We start from the raw sequence: 24,785 nt of genomic DNA on the forward strand, positions 1-24,785 counted from the left end.
GCAAGCGCTCTAGCCATTGAGCTATGCCAAAGTTCAATCCACAGCATCGGATCGAATCCCTCTCCTCCAGTGCTTTTTCCCTTTGCGGCCTGACTTCAAGTTCGACATGTATGTTGACATTTATATTAAGTCACCTGCCATTATACAAGGAGCGCACTCAATTGAGTGACTTGGTGGCCATGATTCCACAGTAATATGTACTGTTGGGCAAAGAATCTACATAAAGATTAATTTTTGGTCCTACAGAATATATCTGTTACGGTAATATTAAAATGGATTTGAGGGAAGTGGGATATGATGATAGAGACAGGATAGGGACCAATGGCGGGCTTATGTGAGGGTGGCAATGAACCTCCAGCTTCCTTAAAAGCCATTTGTAAGTAAGTAAGTATGGTAACAATTAATCTTCGCCCAACAGTGCATATTACTGTGGAATCCTGGGAACCAAGTCACTCAATTGAGTGCGCTCCTTGTATAATGGCAGTTGACTTAATATAAATGTCAACATACATGTCAGGCCACAAAGGGGAAAATACACTGGAGGAGAGGGATTTGATCCGATGCTGTGGATTGAACTTCGGAGTAGCTCAATGGTTAGAGCGCTTGGTACGTAGAACCAAGAACCCGGGTTTGATCTCTGACACCGGAGCGAATTTTTCTCCTCTAATATCAATTGTTACCATAACAGATATATTCTGTAGGACCAAAAATTAATCTTTACGTAGAACATATTTTGTGCCTAGACTATCTGTTCCTTTTTTTTTTTTTTTTTTTTTTTTTTCCTTCTTCATTTGCTCTTTTATTATATATATATATATATATATATATATATAGCGTAGATTACATCTTTCCCTGTGCCTGTTCTGGGATTCATGTTGAAAAAAAAAATGGCAGAATTTTAAATACTTATTCTAACAACACTACATCTGAATGTTATTGTCATTAGTAGTTATGCCATGAACCAATGTAACTTGTGTGGCCATGACCATTGACCCACCTTGCTTTACTACAGTATGAGGGCACCGAAGTTGCATATAAAATAAACTGTGCTGTATGACTTTCTCAATAATGTCTCTGCAGTGAGAGCAGCTATAGATAGACCTGTGTGACCACTCGTTTGATTTATAACCACGAGTTCTGCAATATTAAAGTAAAGATAATAATATACACATACGATACATTTTGAGTGAACCATATTGAAAAATTTGTTATGAGCTGGGACTAATTTTGGATATGATTAGAAAATTTATTGGATGCTCTTCATTAATTATTTATTTTACTATAGACACATACTCTTTCATTTATAAACCAAAACAAAATTAAAATATTCAAACCAACCCAACTGTAGTTTCATTCCGAAACCGACATATTCTACATGCTGATACATTTCTAATACAGAACAGATTTTTTCATTGCGTTACTTTTCGTCATTTCTTCCTGAAGTTTTTCTTTTCTCTCTTTACTTTATTCTTTGCATTTCTCTTCCATTTCTTTTCTTCTTTTTTGTCTTGTTCATACTCAGTCCTCTTCACAAACCTTTTCTTTTTCCCTCCTTACATGTTCCATCTTCATCTTATTGCTGTTAATTCTCCGAAAACCAGTCTGGGAGTAATTCTGATGTCTAATTTACAGGTAGTTGTGGTTCCGTACAACACACTGCTCCATAAAAACACTCGCAAAGCCTGTGGTATTAATCTAGCAGGTAGTGTTGTCATCATTGACGAGGCACATAATTTATTGGACACAATCGGCCATATTCACAGCTCTGAAGTGACAGGCCATCAGGTGAGACCATAATTATATTAAATCTCGATTGTGTTTGTATGAGAACATCACGCATCTTGATACAGCAAGTTTGAAATTTTTTCTCATTTAAATAATGATGTAAGTATTGTACTGTTGTCTTCGGTATCATGTTTGGCTGGGGAGAAGTTACGATGTAATGAGGAAATAGTACCTTGATATGTGGTCTCAAACACTTCTACTTTATCGAGATATGTTTTACTAGAAGGAGAAATGCATGGCATTGCTAGGCATATATCGAAACTAAAAATACAGGCTTAAATTTTCATCATCATCATCATCATCAAGTGGGGTCCTATGGCTCCAGCTGCATTCCACTCTTCATCACCAGAGAGCTCTATCTTGAACATTTCCGGGCCTCAAATTCCTCTCTTCCACCACCCTTTCCACTCCTTTCTTCCACTGTGGCCATGGTCTACCTCTTCTCCTTCTTCTATCCAGCAGTTGGTAATTGAAATCATATATGGTATCCTATAATGATCCATCCTAAGTACGTGTCCTCTTTCTTCATTCTGTGCCATATCTCTTCATTTGTGATGTGCTCCAACCTCAACACCCTAATGGCTCTCCTCAGAAAATCCATCTCCACTCCCTCAATCCTCTTACAATTGCTCTTAGTGATGGTCCAACATTCTGACCAAAATGCAAATTTCATGAAGATGAACAGTTAAACAATTCATCCATCCTCAACCTTCAAATAGAATTCTATTTTTCTACACTAGCAGATTCCATAAAATTACTTTTTCCCATTGCTGGGTATTTGACTTAATTCATTCACTCAAGTATTGCCCTCTGAAATGGACACGCTGATATTGTAGATTCTTTGCCATTGGAGCATTGCCCTTGGTGCACTGTGGGAGATTGTCTACAGCATACTAGTACGATGACTAATGGAGCAATGGTGAAATGCCAGTGAGGAAACGAGAGTACAAAACCTACCAACGAATACCATCTTTGTCCATTACAAATTCCACTTTGACGCACTGGGATTCGAATCAGGATTATCAGGGTGAAAAGCTGACACTCTAAACAGAAAAATTTTTGTTCTCCAAATCTTAAAGCAATAAATACAAACAAACAACTAATATGACCAAAGCTGAGGACTTAATAATTTGTTTGAATTCTAACAACTGTAGTGATAATGCTAAATTTCTGAATATACACTTCGAGTCTAATTTGAAATGGAAAGTACATATCGATGGCTAAGAAGTGATACCTCGTATCTACAAGAATGGTCATTTAGTTTAACTACATTATTATTATGTTCACAAACTTGGACAGTTAAACTAATATTTTGTCCTTGAGTAGAAGATCTTGCAAAGCAAAAGTATATAATATATAAAGGTTGTCTGTTTTGATAAAAATTAATTTTTAAAACAGTTTTTTGATTCATCTGCAAATTTACAGATACGAGGTATCACATCTAAGTCAACGATATATAGATTTTATATGAAAAAAAGATGAAAGATATCAAAGGGGATATTTTTATAAGAAAGCCGAAACATAAAGAAAATCTACAGGTGTTGATAGTGTTAATTTTGCATATAATTCTTATAATGAAATTCTTATTCATGTTCTGTACTCATGTAAATTTGACTCATCTACTTACTGTAATCAGTTATTTATTATTCTTGTATGCATAATATTATTCTGTGTTTTTGGCAACCAAGATACCTGGGCAGACAATTTTTTGGAAATAAATTATATGTGAAATTCTTGTTTGGGATAATAACCCGAATGTGAAGAAAATACCGTGTGACACAGAAATCAGTTAACAAATGGGAAACATTACTCTAATTGGAAATACAATTATATACAGTATGTTCAGTACCGCAAATGTTCAAAATGTGCTTCATTTACTTGAAGACAGTGCCTCACTCGATCCTGACATTCTTCTGTCACTCTTAAAAGTGTTGCAGGTGGGATGTGCTGGATAACATGGGTGATTCTTTGTTTCGTCCCAAATCTGTTACTGATGAACAGCATTCAGTAGACTTGATTGCGAAGATGACAACCAGTCCTGAAAGCTCAGTGTGCTATGTGGCTCGAGAAAGTGGTATTAGTAGAGAATCTGTTTGCAGAATATTGAAATCTGCACGTTTTCATCCCTACAAATTACAGCATTTACACACAATGCAAGAAGAGGAACTACACAAGAGGCGAATATATTGCAACTGAATCACACAGCGTTTGTGTACTGATCGATCCTTCCTTCAGCATGTTCTGTTCAGTGACGAATGCTTATTCTTTCTGGATGGGCACGCTCATTCACAAAATGCATGATGCTAGTTAAAAAAAAACCAAGGTGGATGCGTGAAGCTAACAACCCTGGTACTCCAAAAGTTATGGCGTGATGTGGGACCATATTTCTTTGATGGAAATGTAAATCAATACACATACCGTATGGGTAATTGTTGGACAGCACTGTAATGGAGTTTCTGTATGATTTGCCATTGAACAAAGGGTAAGAATGTGGTTTCAACAAGATGGGCCAAGGCACATTATGCTCTAACAGTTCTCCAGAAACTAAATGAGATGTTTTGTGTGCACTGAGTTGGACGAGGTGGACCTCAGTGATGGCTTCCACAGTAATCAGACCTCACATCCCTCGATTTTTTCTATGGGAATTTGTGAAACAGCACTTTTTTTAGACAAAGCCTACATCTATAGATGACTTGAAACAAAGGATCACCCATGTTATCCAGCATACCCCACCTGCAACTCTTTTAAGCATGACAGAAGAATGTCAGGATTGAGTGAGGTACCATCTTCAAGTAAATGGAGCACATTTTTAACATTAGTGGTAGTGAACATATTGTATATAATTGTATTTCTAATTAGAGTAATGTTTACCATTTGTCAACTGACTTCTGTGTCACACAGCATTAGTGCTACCAAAAAAAAGCTGTAAGATTAGTGTGTAATATTGAAAGTAGAACCCACTGTGAACTTGTATTTAAAAAATTAAAATATTAATGGTAGTATCAATACATATTATTAAATACCTGATTTATGTTAAGGAAAATATTGACTTGATTTTATTAAATAATGGTACTCGTGAATATAACACGAGAAAAAAAAATAATTTCAGATTAAATTTCGGTGAAATTTCGATTAAAAATAATTTTCACGAAATAGGTATGTATTAAATTATAATAATACATTGCCAAAACATATGAGAAGTTTAGAAAATGACAGTATTGTTTTTAAATTGTTTATACGATAACAATGAACACTTAAAAATATTTACGAATTACCATACATCTGTACAATGTTTCTGCAATAAAATGAGTTTGAGTTTTTATTTATTAATGTTAACAGTTTTACTGAGACAGAGAAGTTACTAATATTAAATTGAATATGGTATAATAGTTTATTTGTGTAAGTATTGAGTGATTTAACTTATATATTACAATGTTACATTTTTTAATTTGATGTCCCATGTGATCATTTTACACAATATTACTCTCTGAATAGTTGCCTGTTTTTCATTGCAGCTTACTCATGCCTACAGTCAATTAACTCAATATCGGGAAAAATATAAAAATAGATTCAGTGCTGCCAATTTATTATATCTTGGGCAGGTCATCTTCATTGTTGGAAAACTTATTCGAATGTTGGGTAAGTACAGTACATTGCAATCTCAAAGGAATTTGCAAAAGAAAATTGTTCATAATATTGTTTCTTTATCAGTGTACAAGACATTCCACTGTATATCACACCGAACTCATATTTTCTATCTTAAATAGCCAGTAAGATATAATGACCATGTGTTCTAAAGGATGTACTGTGGTAGTTGATGGAAAGACTCGAGCTTTGTGTTATGGGATAGAAATAAATAGACTGCTTGGGTAAAATAAGTAAAATAGTGCCCTCAGAAACGGAAATAGTTTGAGTAAACTCAAACTCCTTTGTACTCATTAATATTTAAACTGATGTACACAGCTATGTTGTTTATTGTACGGGTAATTTTTTTTCTAAATTTCCAATGAAATTTCAAAAAAATCTGTCTATCTGTCGAATATGGCAATGAAGGCAAACAAAAAGTAGATTATTTTCAGATACTTGTATGTGTGCAGTATGAGCTGATGTTCCATAATTTTGTTATTTAATATTATTTATTTTTATTGTGACAGAATGACAGAAACGTACTTTCTATCTCATAAACCACAAAATCATTAACATTTATTTTACAAGTATGTAGATTAAAAACTCAAAAAAGTTTCACATCCATAGTTCAAGAATTAAAACAAAGAATCAACTTCCCGAATTTAAAAGAAAACTTACAAATTAAACCAAACCCTTTAACTCTATTAAATAAAGAGTACAATCTAAATTTAACAGAAGAAATACTGAAATCAGAAGTAAAAACTGAAATAATGAAACAATTGTCTTCAGAGACAATTGATATTAGGTACCCTCCACAAAACTGGCTTCATTTATACACCGATGGGTCCTTGATCTCCAGGGAACAAGGTGCAGGTGTTACATACTGTTTCTTCTCACTTTATAGATCTCTTGGATATGGAACAACAAGTTTTGATGGAGAAATCGTTGCAATAAGTCAAAGTCTCAGGAATCTTCTATGCCACATCAATAAATTTAAGAATACAGTTATATTGTCAGACTCCAAAGCAGTTATTCTGTAGTCTCTAAACACACACCTTCATCTCAAATAGCAGAAATAACTAAAATGCTCTCTCAATTAATAACACTCAATAAAAGAATTGTATTCCAATGGATACCATCCCATTGTGGAATCCTGAGAAACGAGAATGAGGATGGTTTAGCAAAGAAGGAGACCATTGCTACTTACAGATCTGTTATTAAATCTATGTATTACTCTGTGAAAAGATTTATTAAATCTACACACTTAGACTTCAACAAACAAAATTTGATAACACAATCTCAAGGGAAAAAATGGAACTCTCTGCATCATAATCCACAGTTAATTCCCGATTTACCACGCAAATCGTCTGTAGCTGCATTTAGATTGGCAACAGGCCATGACTGTTTGGCCAAGCACCTGCATAGAATTGGAATATTGTCCCCTACCTGCCCATTGTGCAATTCAAATCAAGAAATGGATTCGGAACACCTCAAAATCTATGCTTCAGTGGCTGACCATGGTAATACAGTATCTTTGTCAAACGCCTGGCTTAAAAAACAACAACATATTACAAGTGTTGATTTTAGGTAACTGAAAAATTACTGTATACGAAATGATTACAATATACAAATAAAGTAAACTTCGTTTTATACGTTTTTATGGAATTCTGAAGGAAAGAACGCATAAGTGAGAAAAGCATGTAACCGAAATGACATTTAATAATACCTAAAATAGCATATGAAGACTATATGGGAAGAATCAAATTAATTTAGTAAAATTTTCACAAGACAAATTTAGAACTTCATAATTGGCTATCTTTCAGTCTCTTATCCAATACTCAAATTTATAACAGATATTCTTGAAGAATGTAAGGTTATTTGTAGGATATCTTAGCTGGTTAGAGCAAAAATTCAGTTATTTTGGACTGATTATTTCTAAGGAATACACCATGCCCTCATAATTTGCATTATTATTATTTTGTTACGAAACGTTTCTAAAGCAGTAACAGTGTCATTAAAAGACGGAAGAGTGTTGGAGGCAAGCAGGGGCAACTTTGAATTTCCACGAATTTCAAAACAGTGAACATGTTTGTACTGAATTTTCGCGCTTTTACTTTTTCACAGCAAATCTAATTTCGAGAAAAATTGATTTAGAACATGTAAATGACGTTTCGTATCTTCTGTGGTTTAAGGTTCGATCATATAAGTATAAAAACACGAATAATCGAAAAATGTATGTATATCCAAAATAAATTAACAGGAAAGTATAGGAATTTTGCTGGGACCTCTGGAAAAAAAGAAGTTTTACTGTAGTTATTTGACTGCCTCATTGACTCAGTGCTTAGCGCATTGGGCTTATATGCCAGGGAGCCCATATTCAGATCTCCCTTCACTATGAATTATTTATAACTTGTGTTAGACAAGCCTGTGGTCCAGGCAACTCAGGAATTTTCTCCAGCTATTCCGGTTTTCCTGCGTCATCCGAACAATTTATCATCATCACCACCACCACCACCACCACTAGTGCATTGTTGACCCACTGTCGTGGTGCACTGTGGTTAGTCTCTGACCAACTGACAAGCAAGCATTCTCGTGGGGGCAGATAAAAAAGTTATATTTTTCTTCCACCATGTTAATAATGTCAAATCAAGTGCTTATACAAATTTTGGTCACTCGAGCGCAATTACGAGGGTCGTAAAAAATGTAAGTTTCTCTGGTGCCATTTACAGATAGAAAACCCACTTTCATGGAAATATTTATTGGAACAGATACACAAATTGTTGAGCTATTTTTCAACATATTCCCCACTACATTTGTCATACCGTGAGATCAGCTTTTGTATTCTTGTGTCGTAAAAGTCTGCCGCCTGGGATCGGAACCAAAGTGTGACAGCCATCTGCACTTCTCAATCGATCCCATGGTTTGACAAATGTTTCAATTCCATTGGGGAATATGTTGAAAAATAGCTCAACAATTGTTTCTGTTCCAATAAATTTTTCCAATAAAATTGTGTTTTATTTCTGTAAACGGCCCCAGAGAAACTTATTTTTTTATGGTCCTCATAATTGCGCTCGAGTGGCCGAAATTTGTACAAGCACTTGTTTTGACATTATTACATGGTGGAAGAAAAAAAATTAACTTTTTATCTGCCTCCATGAGAATGTTTACTTGTAAGTGATCTATGTTTCTTGACACTAATGACATCTATCAGCACGGCCATAGAGTCGGAGCAAATAACAGCAAGTTAAGGGCCCTGCCATTCCACGTAACTTACTTTATGTGAAATTAATGATATACAATATATCTGTTTTAACTGTGAATTCTTAAGAAAATTTGACTATTTTAAATGTACATTGTCCAACAACCATTTTCAGGTGGCAAGCCAGGATGTAATCCTGCTGAAGGTAGCATGAATGTCATGGACACGAAGTTGTACACATTGGCTGACTTTGTATTATCGGCAGAAATAGACAATATTAATATGTACAAACTGCTGGAATTTTGTCAGAATAGCAAGATTGCTCATAAGGTATGAATAGTAATAGTAATTTCTTACTGGTCCCCTCTCACTCTGTTATATAAATTCGATGCCATATTCAGGTATTTAATCGAAATTAATATTGATGTACTTACGGCTTCTAATTGTTGTTAGAAAACATAGCCTAGGTGAGTATTGTTGAGTTTTGTCTTACTGGTTTTTATTTTATAGTGTTCCCTGCATAGAATTGGAATATATCAGTCCCCTAATTGCCCATTGTGCAACTCAAACCAAGAAATGGATTCGGAACACCTCAAAATCTGTGCTTCAGTGGCTGGTCATGATAATATCTTTGAAAAATATTGGAGTGCAAGAGGTCAAATGACTTTATTGTCAAACGCCTGGCATTAGAAAACAACAACAACATTTTATAGTGTTCACTGTTATCTGTAAGAAATGAAAAATAGCTAGTTACTCTGTGTTATGATCTGTTTGGTTTTCTGTAGTTTTTCGTTCATTATCACAATTTGCAAACATTAAAAAAAATGAGGTAAAAGTTACTGGTAAATATTTAGTTTGTTACTTTCCAGTAGTGTTTAGTTTTGCATTTGTTTGAATTTATAACTTAATTAAAGAGATAAATAATCTTGAAATTACTTTCAAGCAGAGTTATAATCAGTATTGTATCTATTCTTACAACTGATATTTGAACTAGATTATAATATTGTTAAAACAAGTTTTAACTGAATTGGATTATTTATTCATTCATAGTTTTCTGCCCAAAGGCAGGTCTTTCTCTGTAAACCCAGCATTTTCCATCTTTCCTATTTTATGTCTTCCTCTTAGTCTCTGCATATGATCCATATATCTTAATGTCGTCTATTATTTATCTTCTTCTGCCCTGAACTCTTCTCTCGTTCACCATTCCTTCCAGTGCATCCGTCAGTAGGCATATCCCTCAGTATGATCTCCTCTTCTGCTAACAACAAATTTTATGCACTTTATTCTTCTTCCTCCTACCATCACTCCTCCTATGTTTTGAAAACGGTTCTTCACTAAATCCTCCAAGTAGATGTTGAAGTCCACATCTGTGGAGTAACAGTCAGTGCATCTGGCCGCGAAACCAGGTGGCCCGGGTTCGATTCCCGGTCAGGCAAGTTACCTGGTTGAGGTTTTTTCCGGGGTTTTCCCTCAATCCAATAAGAGCAAATGCTGGGTAACTTTCGGTGCTGGACCCTGGACTCCTTTCACTGGCATTAACACCTTCATCTCATTCAGACGCTAAATAACCTAAGATGTTGATAAAGTGTCGTAAAATAACCTACTAAAAAAAAAGATGTTGAACGGGGTAGGTGATAAGCAAAGAATACAGAGATACGAGTATGCTTCTTGCTGAAAGGCCTGAGTATGCTGGTCCTTATCAATTTGCGTTATCTGGCTCCTTATTACGTAAAGTATCTGATAAGGATTGTGTTTTAGTGTAAACAGAGATCCTATCATAGTTACCTACCTGTATTCATACAGGACAGCATGCAATTTTATTAAATACAAATTATTTTGAGTTTACAATAGCTGAGCATTGTACAGAATCTCCAAGAGAGTATTAACATTTCCAGGGTTTCCTCAATCACACTTAAAGATTCTGTAAATGTTGTATAACAAATTATTCACTTATTTTACTTGTAGCTCCATGGATTTGCTGAGCGTTACCATCCATCAGTTGCGGTGAACAATGCTAGCAAAACAGTACAACAGACCGGTATTAGAGCATTTCTCAAAGAAATCTCTACTGACAACACGTCTAATAGTAAGAAAGGTAATGTATAATTTGTATATTACAAGATTCTTAAGTGTCTGGTATTGGAGAACTGGTATATGTAAATCATCAGATGTCATGAGAATTCAAACACAATATTCCATACCACATGGACTTTGATATTATAAAAAATATTAAAAAGTGACATGATTGGAGTAAAATTGACTTATTTCTTTATTCAAATAGGGTTCTCAGTATCAGCCGCTAAGACTGTCTCTTGTTAGTGATGGGCACGTCTTCATGTCCAATGCCTCATCTCAGTCACACAATATAAAAAGTTGTCTTCCGTATTATGATGTTGCTTCAAATTTCCTGAAACTATGATCATGAGCAAACTCGCTTTCACAAGGTGGAATTTTCAGAATAAAGAAAGGATAAATTCTAAATAAAGAGGATAAACTAATTTCTGTATAGGGTAAGCGAAAAGTCCGTATACTCCTGTCATCTATCTAGATTTAAAATGATTTAACTTGCTTATTACGGATCCAAAACATCTGCATGTACTCTTCTATGGTCTCTGCACAGACAGATGCGTCTCCAGGTCTATTTGCTCATTTTCCATAGCATTTGTGACATGACAGTCGTAAAGACATTGTTCACAGCATTCTTCAACTCGGTTTTTGAAATTTAGCACCTTTTTCTGTCATCCTGCTTTATGATTCGCCAAAGAGAATTGTCTGGCGTGGTGAGGTTTGGGCTTTGTGATGATCATGTCACAAGTAAAGAAAAGTCTAATTCGCTGGTCATCAAAAAAACACGGTACAGTTAGATACCCCCACCCAATTCATAACATGAGGTGGATTTTGTTCAGTTTCTTGATAGAAATGTGGTTTCTCATTGAACAAAAAAAATAAGTTCAGATCTTTATAACTTCGACGATTGCCACATTCATCCGAAAAAGTAACTTTCCTTTTACTTCTTTGTTTGGGAAATGGTGAAGAAGCAAGTTGCATGCTTCTTCGCGCCATTTTAAATCCAAATCTGATAGCTGACTGTGAGGCCACAAATGCCAAGGGAAATGAGAAAATAGATCTGGAGATGCATCCGTCTGTGCAACGACCATGGAGGAGTACATGCGTATGTTTCCGATCTATAACAGGCATGTCAAATCGTTGTAAATCTATATTGATGGCAGAAGTATATGGACTTCTCGCCTACTCTATACTCCTAGAAAATACATACATGGCTGGAACTTGTACTGAAAACCCTAAATGTAGATATTTTAAGTTATTTAAAAAGTGACATTAAAAAAACCTGGCATGTAGTCTATGAATGGATTAGTTACATTTCTTAATTTTAATTAACCCTTCATTTTTGTATAAAATATGTAGTCATAATGAATCCACTGCATCCAAACTGCTCTGAGCTGATGTAGGTCTAACCTGCCTTCAGACATATATTATTTATTAATTAATTCATTCATTCATTCATTCAGTCACCCATCCATCCATTTGTATTCACTGGGCTTGCTAACGTTGTTTTAGAAGTTGTGCCAGAGACTACCTCTGAAGCAATCATGAGCAATCCTTTATTGTCGGTGCTGGGTTTTATGGAGGCACTAACTAACCACTGTAGTGATGGTCGAGTGGTATGCAGCAGGCATGCGACAGTTGGGCAAGGCACCCTCAAGTTCCTCCTCCTCAACCCAGCAGCTCACTTCTCAGACATCGTGAAGGAGGCAAGGTAAATTCATTTCACTGAATTTTTAAAATTAGATTAACGAAATTATTGTCCAATTTTCAACAGTATGGAGAAGTAAATTGTGCTTTGTGCTTTTTGTATTAGTGTCTATAATTTTTCTTCTATTTCTTATTTCCTTCTTCTCTCTACATTTGTTTCTTCTATATGTCTATTTGTATTCTGGTGATGTGGTAGAGAAGGCCTCATGGTCTTAACTCAGCCAGATTAAATAAAATAAATAAATCACATTAGATAAGATATTAGCAGACTTCCTGTTCATATGGTTAGTATGAATTAAAAGGCACTGCTTCAGATAATGCAAAACAAATACAAGACGAGCTAAGACATGCAATTTCTGTATATGAAGAAATCTTCAGTTCCCTTGGTGAGTATGTGCAGATGGATCAGACACCACTATGAGAACTGTATATCCGCACTTGTTAAATCGTGAGATCGAATTTTTCAGCATTGTCCTGTAACAATGTTCCTAAAGCTGTGTGCCATGTTCTGATACAAATCAGAAAATCTGACTCACAGGAGGGGGAACCTAGTTAGTCATAGGTGCTACAGGTGGACCTCAGTTTAAATGCTGAAATGGTGAAACATTCGTGGAGATGGGGAGAAAATGATTGTGAATTTTTGGTTTATGTTTTCTCGGGGAACTCCCATTTGTTTTCTCAAACTTTTTGTCCTTCCCATCACGTCATGAGTAGACATCGGATTTTTAGGCTACGAAAATGAGATTTTAGGTACCAAAATCAGGCTCAATAAAACTATGAAATAGGCTCCAAAAATCATATCTAAAATTATATTTCATCAGACCTTACTCGAAACTAATACATGTCTCTTACACCTGGGGCCTGTTTCACAATGTTTACAATCTTTGTAAATTGTAAACTTTGCTTGTAAATTGTAAACTTCTGTTTCACAATCTTTGTTTGTAATGTTGAATTTTACAAAGGAAATCAAATCTTTACAAATTAAATTTTGCTCACTTTACAAGTATTCTGTTTCACAATGAAGATTAATTTTACAAACGTGTAAATTTTACTTGTAAAATTAGCACATTTTCTACAATACCTCTGAGATGTGTAAAGTTTGATATTGCAACAAATTATGAATAAATACAATAAAGAAATACTTATTAAATTAATTTTTGAGTAACTGGATAATATTAAGAATTAAACTAAACCAGTTTTGATGTTATTAAGGAGTTCTAATGACTCAGACAAAGATATTGAATTTAGGCCTAATCAAACGAAGACGTATACGTAAAATTCTCGTGGGCGAGAATTAATAACACATTAGTATCATTGTATAAATTTAATGAAAGGTTTCGAATGAGTCCCGCGCTATACTTCAGAATACCGCGTAAGCATTTATATACAAAGACTGTATTTAATAAATACTCGCACTTAATAAAGAAGTTCCTTGCACCAAAAATAAATAATGCAATAGCGACACTACTTACGCGATATTCTGAAGTCGTTTCGAGTCCTGTTTCGCTGGAATCTCTCCTACAAGATATGGGACATCATATCCAACATCCAAAAGAGAAAAGTGATGCCCTAACCTCAAAACGAGAACTGTATTGTTTTGCATTGGATGCATACTAGCTGTCAGTTCCGTGGGTTAGCAGATAAGCATGAATTTCTAAGATATCAGTGTGCAAAAGTGCCCACAGGGTAGTTGATGTTGTTAAAAGAGTTAAATTCGGGGCAGGTTTTTGATCACCATAATGTTATTTACTATAGCACAGAATTTTTATGCTGCTGATGGGATCACTAATGTTTGAGAGGTTAGGAATGCAACATTAATAAATACTGATGGATCAACACAAAAAATTAACCTGATTTTGTGTTTAGACATCGTAATTATTTTATAAATTGCATATTTGTACGTGGACCAAATCTGTTATTTACTTATTTGACTGAATTTTGTGCTAACTTTGGTCATTTAAGTAACAGACATATTGGTATACTCGACCAATTACATCACATGAAACTCCATTTTCGCCAATATATAAAAATCTAAATACTTTTAATTTTTTTTAACAATACTTTATATTTTCTGTTGGTGAAATATGAATCAGCAAGCTTAGAATAATCTATTTTAGTACAAAATATAAACATATGTATCGATAGTAGTAAAAATACAGTGACTTCAGCTCTGCTCCTTAGTGATTTTTGTAAACTGTCGTTGGCGATATTGTGTAACCAATAATACGTATTTGTAAATTTCTCTAGCTGATTTTGTAAAGTTCGTCAGACTTTACAAACTAATAAAATAGCATTGTGAAACACAATTTACAAGCATTTGTAAACTTTTACTTGTTATTTGTAAATTGTTAATTTGTAATTTGTAAGGATTGTGAAACGGGCCCCTGTTATAGCTATTATTATTAGTTTAATATTAAACATCTTATAAAAATCTTGAGTTTTAGAAATTGCCTTAAACAATAGTGTATTTCCCTACCTGGCTGTATAGGAATAAAATTAAATGGAAGTGCGCAATGATGAAGAAGAACCGATAGATTATTTTATTCCATAAATTTAAATTAAGTTCATTCATTTTAACCACATGTACTTTTTTAACTGTATTTACAATACCAGTAACTTTTCCAATTTTTGAGAGACAATTTAGGCTACTTTTTATATAGGCAGAAAATGGAAAGCTTATCCACTGATTTAAATTTTTGGAATTGTTTGTACTGAAAAGTCACATTTTCTCTTCTTGTTATACTTTCCCGACAAAACATTTGCTACTGCATTGAGATTGGTAATTCCAGAATTCTTCTGGAGAACATTTTATAATTTTCTGCGTATTTTTTCTCCAGCTGGTTTGGATGCTGAGTTAAGTTTGTCTCTTTCATGAGCTTTAAGGTGAAGTTGCTCATAAATTGGTTCCCTGCAGTTTCCAAAGAAGTAATCACTGCAACCAAGAATGTAAAACGAGACTTTATGTATGCCACCTCAATGCGAATGGAGTCATTCTTATGAAGATCCTGAACATAGAAGATGCAAGTTGCATCATCTTCCAAAGAAATAATAATTATCTTTACCGTACAAAGAAAGAAAACAGAAATAAAAAGTAGGCATATTAGGTTCTAATATAAAATTGGCATTTTTAGGCTCTATAAAATTATAATTTTCGCAAATGATTTTTTCACGAATTTCTACTAATTGAGTCAGAGAATTAAACAATTTTTATAGGTATGAATGAGACTCGTTCTGTAAACACGTTCGCTATTTGTTGCGAATTTTGCTTTGTTTTCCTATTTTTTGCGAATTTGGCTTTTATTTTTTTTCCCTTTAAACACGATTTCTTTTACGAATACAGTATTTGAACTGTACATTCATTGGTCACGAAATTGCATTACTTTATTTTCGAAAATGAAACATTCAAAATAAGTATGAAAATGGGTTTGTCTTTCATGTCTTATAATGTGTGAAAAATTAAAATCTGTGTGTTGCGCATGCTTTGGTTCATTACACACCAACACAATGAGAAAATATGTGTAGAAGCTATTTACCATATTTTCAGCATAAGTACGCAGCAAAGATTAAGGAATAATGTACTTGGATAATTCAGCAACCAATCATAGTGTGCAAATAAACATAGGCGCAATGCTTTTTTTTTTTTTTTTTTTCAAGTGTGTAACCAACCTTATTAGTACTGGGGAAGTCTGTATGCGAATGAGTGTTTTATTGTCAATTTAAAGTGATTTCCATGTCTAAATTAGAGCTTTTCTTCATGATTTGCTACTTTTTTTCATGATTAACATATAATATTTAAATAAGGACTTTTTTCACGATTTGCATACTTAAATAATGACTTTTTCACGAATTACAGTAATTTTATTTACCGACTTTAATGTATTTCATTCACCATTTTATGGTGTCCCTATTTATAACAATTCATGAAACGTGTTAATGTAACTTATTATGAGTCTATCTCTTCAGGAATAAAATAGATTTTTACTTAGAAGTCCAATATCTGGCATTGCTGATGAATACCGCAACATATCCACCGAGCATATTAGCAGCTCTTAAGATAACAGTTTTAAGAGAGAATAATTTTAATCTGCATGATCTTCACACTGTGATAGTGATTCGTGAAATAAAAATTGCATACTTTCTTATTATACTCGAGGTTATGTTTTACTGGTTAATTTATTACTACACACTTCATTAGATATTAAATTTTAATAGGAGCTCATGATAAACTATACCTTGAGTAACGAAGACAATGAAATTGTGTTAATTTCTAGGGCAGTGGTTGTAGCAGGTGGCACAATGCAACCATTGGAAGAGTTCCGAGAACAGTTGTTTCTGTCAGCAGGAGGAACTGCTGACCGAATCTTGGAGTTTTCTTGTGGTCATGTAATTCCTCCAGAAAACATCCTGCCCATTGCTCTAGCAGCTGGTCCATCAGGCAAGCAGCTAGACTTCTCTTATCAGGCCCGTACTATGCCAGGCATGGTGAGTTTTTTTATAGTGATGGTGTATGTCAATTTTACAGACTTTTGTTCTTTAATGTTTTGTTTTCATTTACCATCTTTTTTATAGTGTGAAAAGTAACATCCAAATTACTGGACCTCTTTCTGTTTTCATATTCCAAGAAAATTAAAATCTATAATTCGGGATGAAATATGTCAATATTAGTGTTCTATGTTGAAATTTGTCTTTAAAAAAAAGCAATCAGAGTTCAGAAATACATTTGTTCAATGGGGGAAGACAGCTGTGTCCAAAGTCATCTTTGAACACATTTTTAATTAAACTAGATTCAAATAAAATGATAAAAGATTAATTCTATTGACAATTTTCAGTTCACGAGATGAAAACTACTTGTCAAACAATGATTACTATTTAAAAGTGAAATTTCTGGACTGTGGCTGTTTTTGTAAAAGACTCCTTTCAACAACAAAATTATGAATGAGGACAACTACCTCCAATTTAGAGAGGGAAAAGTTGCCATCTTTTTGAATCAGTTCCTTCTGTTCGGATTCACCTGACATATAAGATTACAAATAACAGTTTCGAAATAACAATTTGACAAACGAATTATGACCTGATACCAGTATGTCATCTGGATGAAGTTCTACGAGACTGTGATGTAACACACTATTGGAAGGTACAGAATAAATTTTATGTAAGAATCAAGAGCGGAGCTCATAGTTTCTCAGTATTCAAAATTCTATTTGAAATACATACATACAATGGCTGTCCTCAGATTTGACAAATTTCTGTGTCCTGTTGATTTCCCTATCAGATGTCATCAAGATATAATTCCTAAATTGTTATAAATAAAACAGTATGTTCGGTCTGATGCAGCCCAGAGAATATTCTTACTGTAGGAATAGTTCCGCCATTTCATAAGAACTGATACCAATTCATGAGACATATCTTAAATCCGTCTCCTGTGATGTTCTCAATTTACATTTATTGGTTCAGCCTTGGAGAGTAGCTTTTGGTAAGAAATAAGAGATTGTTTGTCTTCATGATGGTGATGATTCATTGATTTAGTGTTCTGTCCAGGGGCAGGTCTTTCACTGCAAACCAGCTTTCTCCAATCTTTCTTATTTTCTGCCATCCTCTTTGTTTCCTCATATATCCATATACCTTAATGTTGTCTACCATCTGATATCTACAGTACTTCTGCCTGAACTCTTTTCCCGTTCACCATTCCTTCCAGTGCATCCTTCAGTAGACAGTTTCTTCTCAGCCAGTGACTCAACCAATTCCTTTTTCTCTTCCTGATCAGTTCCAGCATCATTCTTTCTTCACCTACTCTTTCCAACACAGCTTCATTTCTTATTCTGTCTGTCCACTTCACACGTTCCATTCTTCTCCATATCCACATTCCAAATGCTTCTAGTCACTTCTCTTCACTTCATCGTAATGTTCATGTTTCTGCCCCATACAATGCCACACTCCATACAAAGCACTTCACTAGTCTCTTCCTTAGTTCTTTTTCCAGAGGTCCGCAGAAGATTCTCCTTTTTCTATTAAAAGCTTCCTTGGCCATTGCTATCATCCTCTTGACTTCTTGGCAGCAGCACATGTTACTGCTTATAGTACACCCCCAAGTATTTGAAACTGTTCACTTGCTCTACTGCCTCATTTAGAATTCGCAAGTTTATCTTCTGTATTCTTCTTCCTATGACCATGCTCTTTGTCTTATTTACATTTATCTTCATCTGGTACTGCTCAAAGTTGGCATTTAGCTCTAGTAACATATCCTTTAGTATCATTTCCTCTTCTGCTAACAACGCCATATCATCAGCAAATTTTATGCACTTTACTCTTCTTCCTCCTACTATCATTCCTCCCATGTTCTGAAAACAGTTCTTCACTAAATCCTCCAAGTAGATGTTGAACAGGGTAGGTGATAAAGGACATCCTTGATGTACTCCTCTCCCAATTTCACTTCCTTTTGACATTTCTTCTCCTATCCTGACTTTGAGTCGTTGTTTCATTTAGAGATTATGATGATTCCAAAACTTTAAATATTTCTACACCTGTGACACTGTGCAAGAACCCAGAAATATCGCATAACGATTAAATGCCATGAAAGTCTCAAGTCATACTTAGTTATAATTACCTACTGTTGGTTTCTTTCAGTTAAATGAACTGGGAAGAATTCTAACAAATGTCTGCAATGTTGTACCGGCTGGAATCGTGTGTTTTTTCCCATCATACGATTACGAGAAACTTGTTTATCAACATTTTGAAAGGAATGGAATTGTCTCAAAACTTGAAGCAAAGAAGAAGGTTAGCAGTTTCATGCTTAATTATTTAGTTATGATTTTTGTTAATCTATGTAGATGTGACATACAGTACTTTCAATTTAAAAGAATCTGCCATCAATGCACATTTGGTATAAATAAAATTATATGTTTCTCATTAGGGTTCAAAGTTATTTATCACTTGGCAATATGTTATACAGGTATGTCTAACATAATAATGTAATGTCAGCCAGTGTCAAATTGTATAACAGATTTTATTATAAATATTGTATACAGCTTGCATATGTTTATTTTAATTGTGCCTGATTTATCTTTATACATATTTAATAGGTTTTCCGTGAACCAAAGAGGTCTGGAATGGTGGACAAGATGTTGTCTGATTATGCAGCATGTATTAACAGACCTGGATCAAGTGGTGCAATCATGATGAGTGTCGTGGGTAAGTGTACTCTAGAAATGTGGTAAACTAATAGCCAAAATTACGTTATAATGAACAAAATGCGATTATCAGCTTATCTACAGTATTTCACCATGCATTTTATAGTGAACTGTGCTGATGAAAATATGTTAAGGGGTTAGGTACAGCTTACAGCAGTAAAATTTTTGGAAATATTCAACATTTTTTTCCCTCCATTACTTATCTTGTACGATAATGAAAATTAGTATGTGTGAAACACAGTCCTTCTGCTATCTGAAAAAAAAAAAAAAAAAGAAATATATTTTTATGATTTAAAAAAATTATTATTTTTTTCTTCAAAATTAAAAAAGGTGGCAGTTCACTGTGCAGTGTTGAAGCGTTTCCCTCGTAACTCATAAACTTGTTAACTTTTTCATATTCTCTCTCTTTTATTTTATTGCTGAAACTCATGTTTACAATACCATGCTGTTTCAACTACATTCCTTAATAAATAATATATTTTTTTTATTTTATGTTAAAAGAAAATACTATATTTGACCTTTTTTTTAAAATGAATTTATTTTTTATGAGACAATCTATCAAAGGTAGAGAAGTGACCTTGCATAATATTGTAGATATGAGATGCATAAATACACACAAAAAATTTCATCACAGAATGTTAGATAGTTTTTGAGTTATGAGGGAAACGCTTCTTCACTGCACAGTGAACTCAATTTTGAAAAGAAAAAAAAAATGTAAATAATTTTTTTCAAATCATAAAAATATTTTTTTTTCATATAGCAGAAGGACACTGTTTTACATATACTAATTTTCATTATTGAATAAGATACAGTAATGGAGGAAAAAAATGTTGAATATTTCCAAAATTTTACTGCTGTAAGCTGTACCTAACCCCTTAACTAACAAAGTGTAGGTTTCAAACATTTCTACCAAAACGACTATGATGGTGCAGGAGTTGGAGGAACTTGTAAATTTTTCTCCACAAACTTTGATGGAGAAGTTGAAGCTGTATTCACTATTCTAATCAATCTACTTCAAATAATAAGTACATTTTCCAAAGCTGCAATTCTCATCAACTCAAAAGCAGCTATACAAAATTTCTCAGTGCTGTACCCTGATCAAGCAGCTCCAAAAACTAGGCAAGGAAATAGTTCTGCAATGGGTTCCAGCACACTCTGGCAATGCAGGTAATGAATTGGCGGATCAACTGGCTAACAAAATCAAATTACTCAAAAATAATTTATTTCTGTTAAATTCAATAAAAAATTCCAATACAAAGAAACATTTTCGAACAGAATAAAGAAATCAGCTAAAGATAAATCATGGGAACTCCTCCTCCAAAATTTAAACATCATTCCTGAAGAACCAAGAAATTCAGCAGTGGCAGCCTTCCGCTTTCTGACTGGGCATGATAGTTTGGCAGCTCATTTATATAGAATCGGCATCTCCCCCTCACCCAATTGTGTGTTATGTGGAAAGGACGTAATCATGGATAAGCATCAGTTGGAAAATTGCGAAGCCTTGCCTGTTCATCTCAACATCACAGAAAAATACTGGACTGTAAGACGGCTGATGATATCATGACAATGCAGAGCATTGGCAAGCAAGCAACCAACCAACCAACCAAGCAACAATTTCTACCCTAAACCATTTTCAAGTGTCTTGAAGTTGCATAAGTACGTTTAGGCTACATCAAGAATTTTTTTTACTGTCAGTCATTTTTATAACCATTGGTAGTTTTAATGAAGCATTTTTTCGAAAAATTTTAATTTTGCTATTTTAAAGGAAATACAGAGAGGGGCATGCGGCCCACACCAGTAGTGGATGGCAGTGAGCCAACAGTGTTGTCTAGTCACTGACTTCAGAAAATTACTATTAAAATAGTAATTTTTATATGTTGAATTGAAATGCATTTTTCTTTAGTCGACAGTTAAAAAAAATTATTTAAAAACACTTCCTAATGTAAGATACTGGTTTGACAACGAAGATAATATTAACTATACATCTTGATTACACTACTTTTAACACTACATCACTTCGGAATATGTATTATATGTCTTTCTCGTGTTAAATTTTACTTTACCTGGTTAAAGTTTCGGCCTGCTATTGGCCTTCTTCAGAACTGGTTATTGTTGGTCTTGGCACCTTTTGTTTTGTTTCCTGTGGGGGTGTGTTTGTGTAGTGTAATGTGTAGTCAAAGAGCTTGTGTGTAAGAATATCATTTGGATGTGTTTTTGTGTGTCTGTATATTTTATATTGTTCTAGTGTGTTCAGTTTCTGACTTTTTGGTTGGAAACATGTTAATCAGGTAAAGTAAAATTTAACACGAGAAAGACATATAATACATATTCCGAAATAATATTAAATTGAATATAAAAATACATTAATCCTATGTAATAATTATTGGAGCCATGAAAATTTAATGTTAAATCCAGAAAAATAGTAAATGGAGGTTTGCCTAAAATCTGAGTTCTACTGTAAGGAATTTTTTCATATTTGATGGTCATGATTTCACTTTCTGTTAGGCTGCGTGCGTTCAAGATCTTACTCATAGCAATGAATTTTTAAGAGAAATTAAACCCCTACCAGGACTTTTTCTTCAGAAGGAAAATGATGTCATTGATCCCATGTCAAAAGTACGGACTTTCGAAGTCACCATCCTGCTTTTCATCCTGTCATGGGGTTTCATGAATCCCACTTCATACATCCGCTCTCCTCAAAATCGGGTTTTTTGACACTACAAAATGTATGGAGGCATTGAAAATAATCCAATCATGTTAATTAATTTCAGTTTCTTAAATAATTATGTCTGATTGCATTTTTTAGGTGGTAAGTTGAGCGAAGGCCTCAATTTTAGTGATGATCTGGGTCGCTGTGTGATTGTAGTTGGTCTGCCATACCCCAACATCAAATCTCCAGAATTGCAAGAGAAGATGAACTATCTTAATACCAATGTTGTAAGTTTCATAAACTGGTACAATTCTATCTGTTGCACCATTGGTTTTCATTGTATTCGCTGAAATTTTGGTTCATACTAGGAATTTTTTTCACGTCTTCTTTCTCTCTTTTGACTTCTGCTAAGACATAAATTTAAGTTTTTGGGCTTAACTAGTTAATAAATAGAACTATTAGATATTTCTTTTGGTCCGTGAAGATTGTGTAAGAATTGTTGAGACCAATTAAGAGTGCCACAAATCAAGAAAGTTTGGAATTTCTGAAGTGCACGCTACCTATTTTCTGAACACTTCTATATTTCACTAAGTTTAATTTATACATCTTTTGCAAAAATTTCACAACTTCGTCTGTGGTTGATTACTAATAGTTTTTGGTGGGTGAGAGGAGAAATCAAATTAACATAATCTGGGGCAAGGAAACCACATAAAATTAATGACTAAAAATGTTAACTTGTTTTTAACTCTAAATTTTAGTGAATTGTTGTAAGATATTTTTAGAACATCTTAGAAACGAAATTCTTACAGGCTCCAGTTGAGGGGAATAGAAATAATTATTTCAATGAAAGATAGGAAGCAAGTCGTACACTTTGAAATAAAAAGAGAAATTACTTGAATCAATCAATCTTCTTAATGTATCAGCTGTTTGCTGACAACAAAGTCCACTATAGTCCACTGTAGTCTATTCAGTTGTTGTTTGAAATTACTTGAAGGAAAAACTGAATAAGGTAGAAACAAATAGTAAGAATAAAAACATTCGAGATTTATATAAGGGTACAAAGGAATTTAAGAATGGATATCAGGCAAGGGTAAACGTGATCAAGGTGAGAATGGTGACTTGCTTGCAGACTCTCATTCAATCCTGAACAGATGGAGAAACTATTTTGGGCAACTACTAAATGTACATAGGCCAAATAGAAATGATCAGGGCGAAATTCAGATATAAACTCCTGAGCCATTTATACCCAACCCACACTTTCAGAAGTCGAAATTGCAGTAGAAAATCTGAAAAAGTACAAGTCTCCAGGTATCAATCAAATTCCAGCAGAATTAATACAAGAGGGTGGAAACGCATTATCTAGCAAAATTTATAAGCTTGTACTTGCTATATGGGAAAAGGAAATTGTACCAGAACAATAGAAGGAGTCCATAATTGTACCTATTTTCAAGAAAGGGGTCAAGACGAACTGTAGTTAGTTTTGAGGAATATCACTTTTGTTGACATTGTACAAAATTTTGTCGAATATTCTTTTGAGAAGATTAACTCCATATGTAGATGAAATTATTGGGGATCATCAGTGCGGTTTTAGGTGTAATAGATCGACTATTGAACAGATTTTTGTATTCGACAGATATTGGAGAAAAAATGGGAGTACAAGGGTACAGTACGTCAGTTATTCATAGATTTCAAAAAGGCATATGACTCAGTTAAGAGAGAAGTTTTATATAACATTCTTATTGAATTTGGTCTTCCCAAGAAACTAGTTCGATTAATTAAAATGTGTCTCGGTGAAACTTACAACAGAATCCATATAGGCCAACTTCTGTCTGATGCTTTTCAAATTCACTGCGGGCTAAAGCAGAGAGATGCACTATCACCTTTACTTTTTAACTTCGCGCTGGAATATCCCATTAGGAAAGTTCAGGATAACACAGAGGGTTTGGAATTGAACGGGTTACATTAGCTGCTTTTCTATGCAGATGACGTGAATATGTTAGGAGAAAATCCGCAAACGATCAGGGAAAACTCGGAAATTTTCCTTGAAGCAAGTAAAGAGATAGGTTTGGAAGTAAATTCCGAAAAAACAAAGTATATGATTATGTCTCGTGACCAGAATATTGTACGAAATGGAAATATAAAAATTGGAAATTTATTCTTTGAAGAGGTAGAAAAATTCGAATATCTTGGAGCAACAGTAACAAATATAAATGACACTCGGGAGGAAATTAAGTGTAGAATAAATATGGGAAATCGTGTTATTATTCGGTTGAGAAGCTTTTGTCATCTAGTCTGCTGTTAAAAAATCTGAAAATTAGAATTTATAAAACAGTTATATTACCGTTTGTTCTGTATGGTCGTGAAACTTGGACTATCACTTTGAGAGAAGAACAGAGATTAAGGGTGTTTGAGAATAAGGTTCTTAGGAAAATATTTGGGGCTAAGAGGGATGAAGTTACAGGTGAATGGAGAAAGTTACACAATGTAGAACTGCATGCATTGTAATCTTCACCTGACATAATTAGGAACATTAAATCCAGATGTTTGGGATGGGCAGAGCATG

The 24,785-nt window shown here is 34.1% G+C and overlaps 1 protein-coding gene across 1 annotated transcript in view; it reads left to right on the plus strand.

Annotated features, from left to right (window-relative positions):
- LOC138710605 (ATP-dependent DNA helicase DDX11) overlaps positions 1-24,785 on the plus strand; it is a 40,925-nt gene that overhangs the window by 11,542 nt on the left and 4,598 nt on the right. The window contains exons 7-15 of the mRNA XM_069841609.1: positions 1,633-1,785; positions 5,301-5,424; positions 8,787-8,941; positions 10,577-10,706; positions 12,191-12,389; positions 16,657-16,867; positions 19,010-19,159; positions 19,465-19,573; positions 22,379-22,509. Of these exons, the coding sequence (XP_069697710.1) occupies positions 1,633-1,785; positions 5,301-5,424; positions 8,787-8,941; positions 10,577-10,706; positions 12,191-12,389; positions 16,657-16,867; positions 19,010-19,159; positions 19,465-19,573; positions 22,379-22,509 (1,362 nt within the window). The remainder of the gene's footprint in view (positions 1-1,632; positions 1,786-5,300; positions 5,425-8,786; positions 8,942-10,576; positions 10,707-12,190; positions 12,390-16,656; positions 16,868-19,009; positions 19,160-19,464; positions 19,574-22,378; positions 22,510-24,785) is intronic.

The sequence above is a fragment of the Periplaneta americana genome, chromosome 12 (assembly GCF_040183065.1).
Source record: "Periplaneta americana isolate PAMFEO1 chromosome 12, P.americana_PAMFEO1_priV1, whole genome shotgun sequence".
Taxonomy (NCBI): domain Eukaryota; kingdom Metazoa; phylum Arthropoda; class Insecta; order Blattodea; family Blattidae; genus Periplaneta; species Periplaneta americana.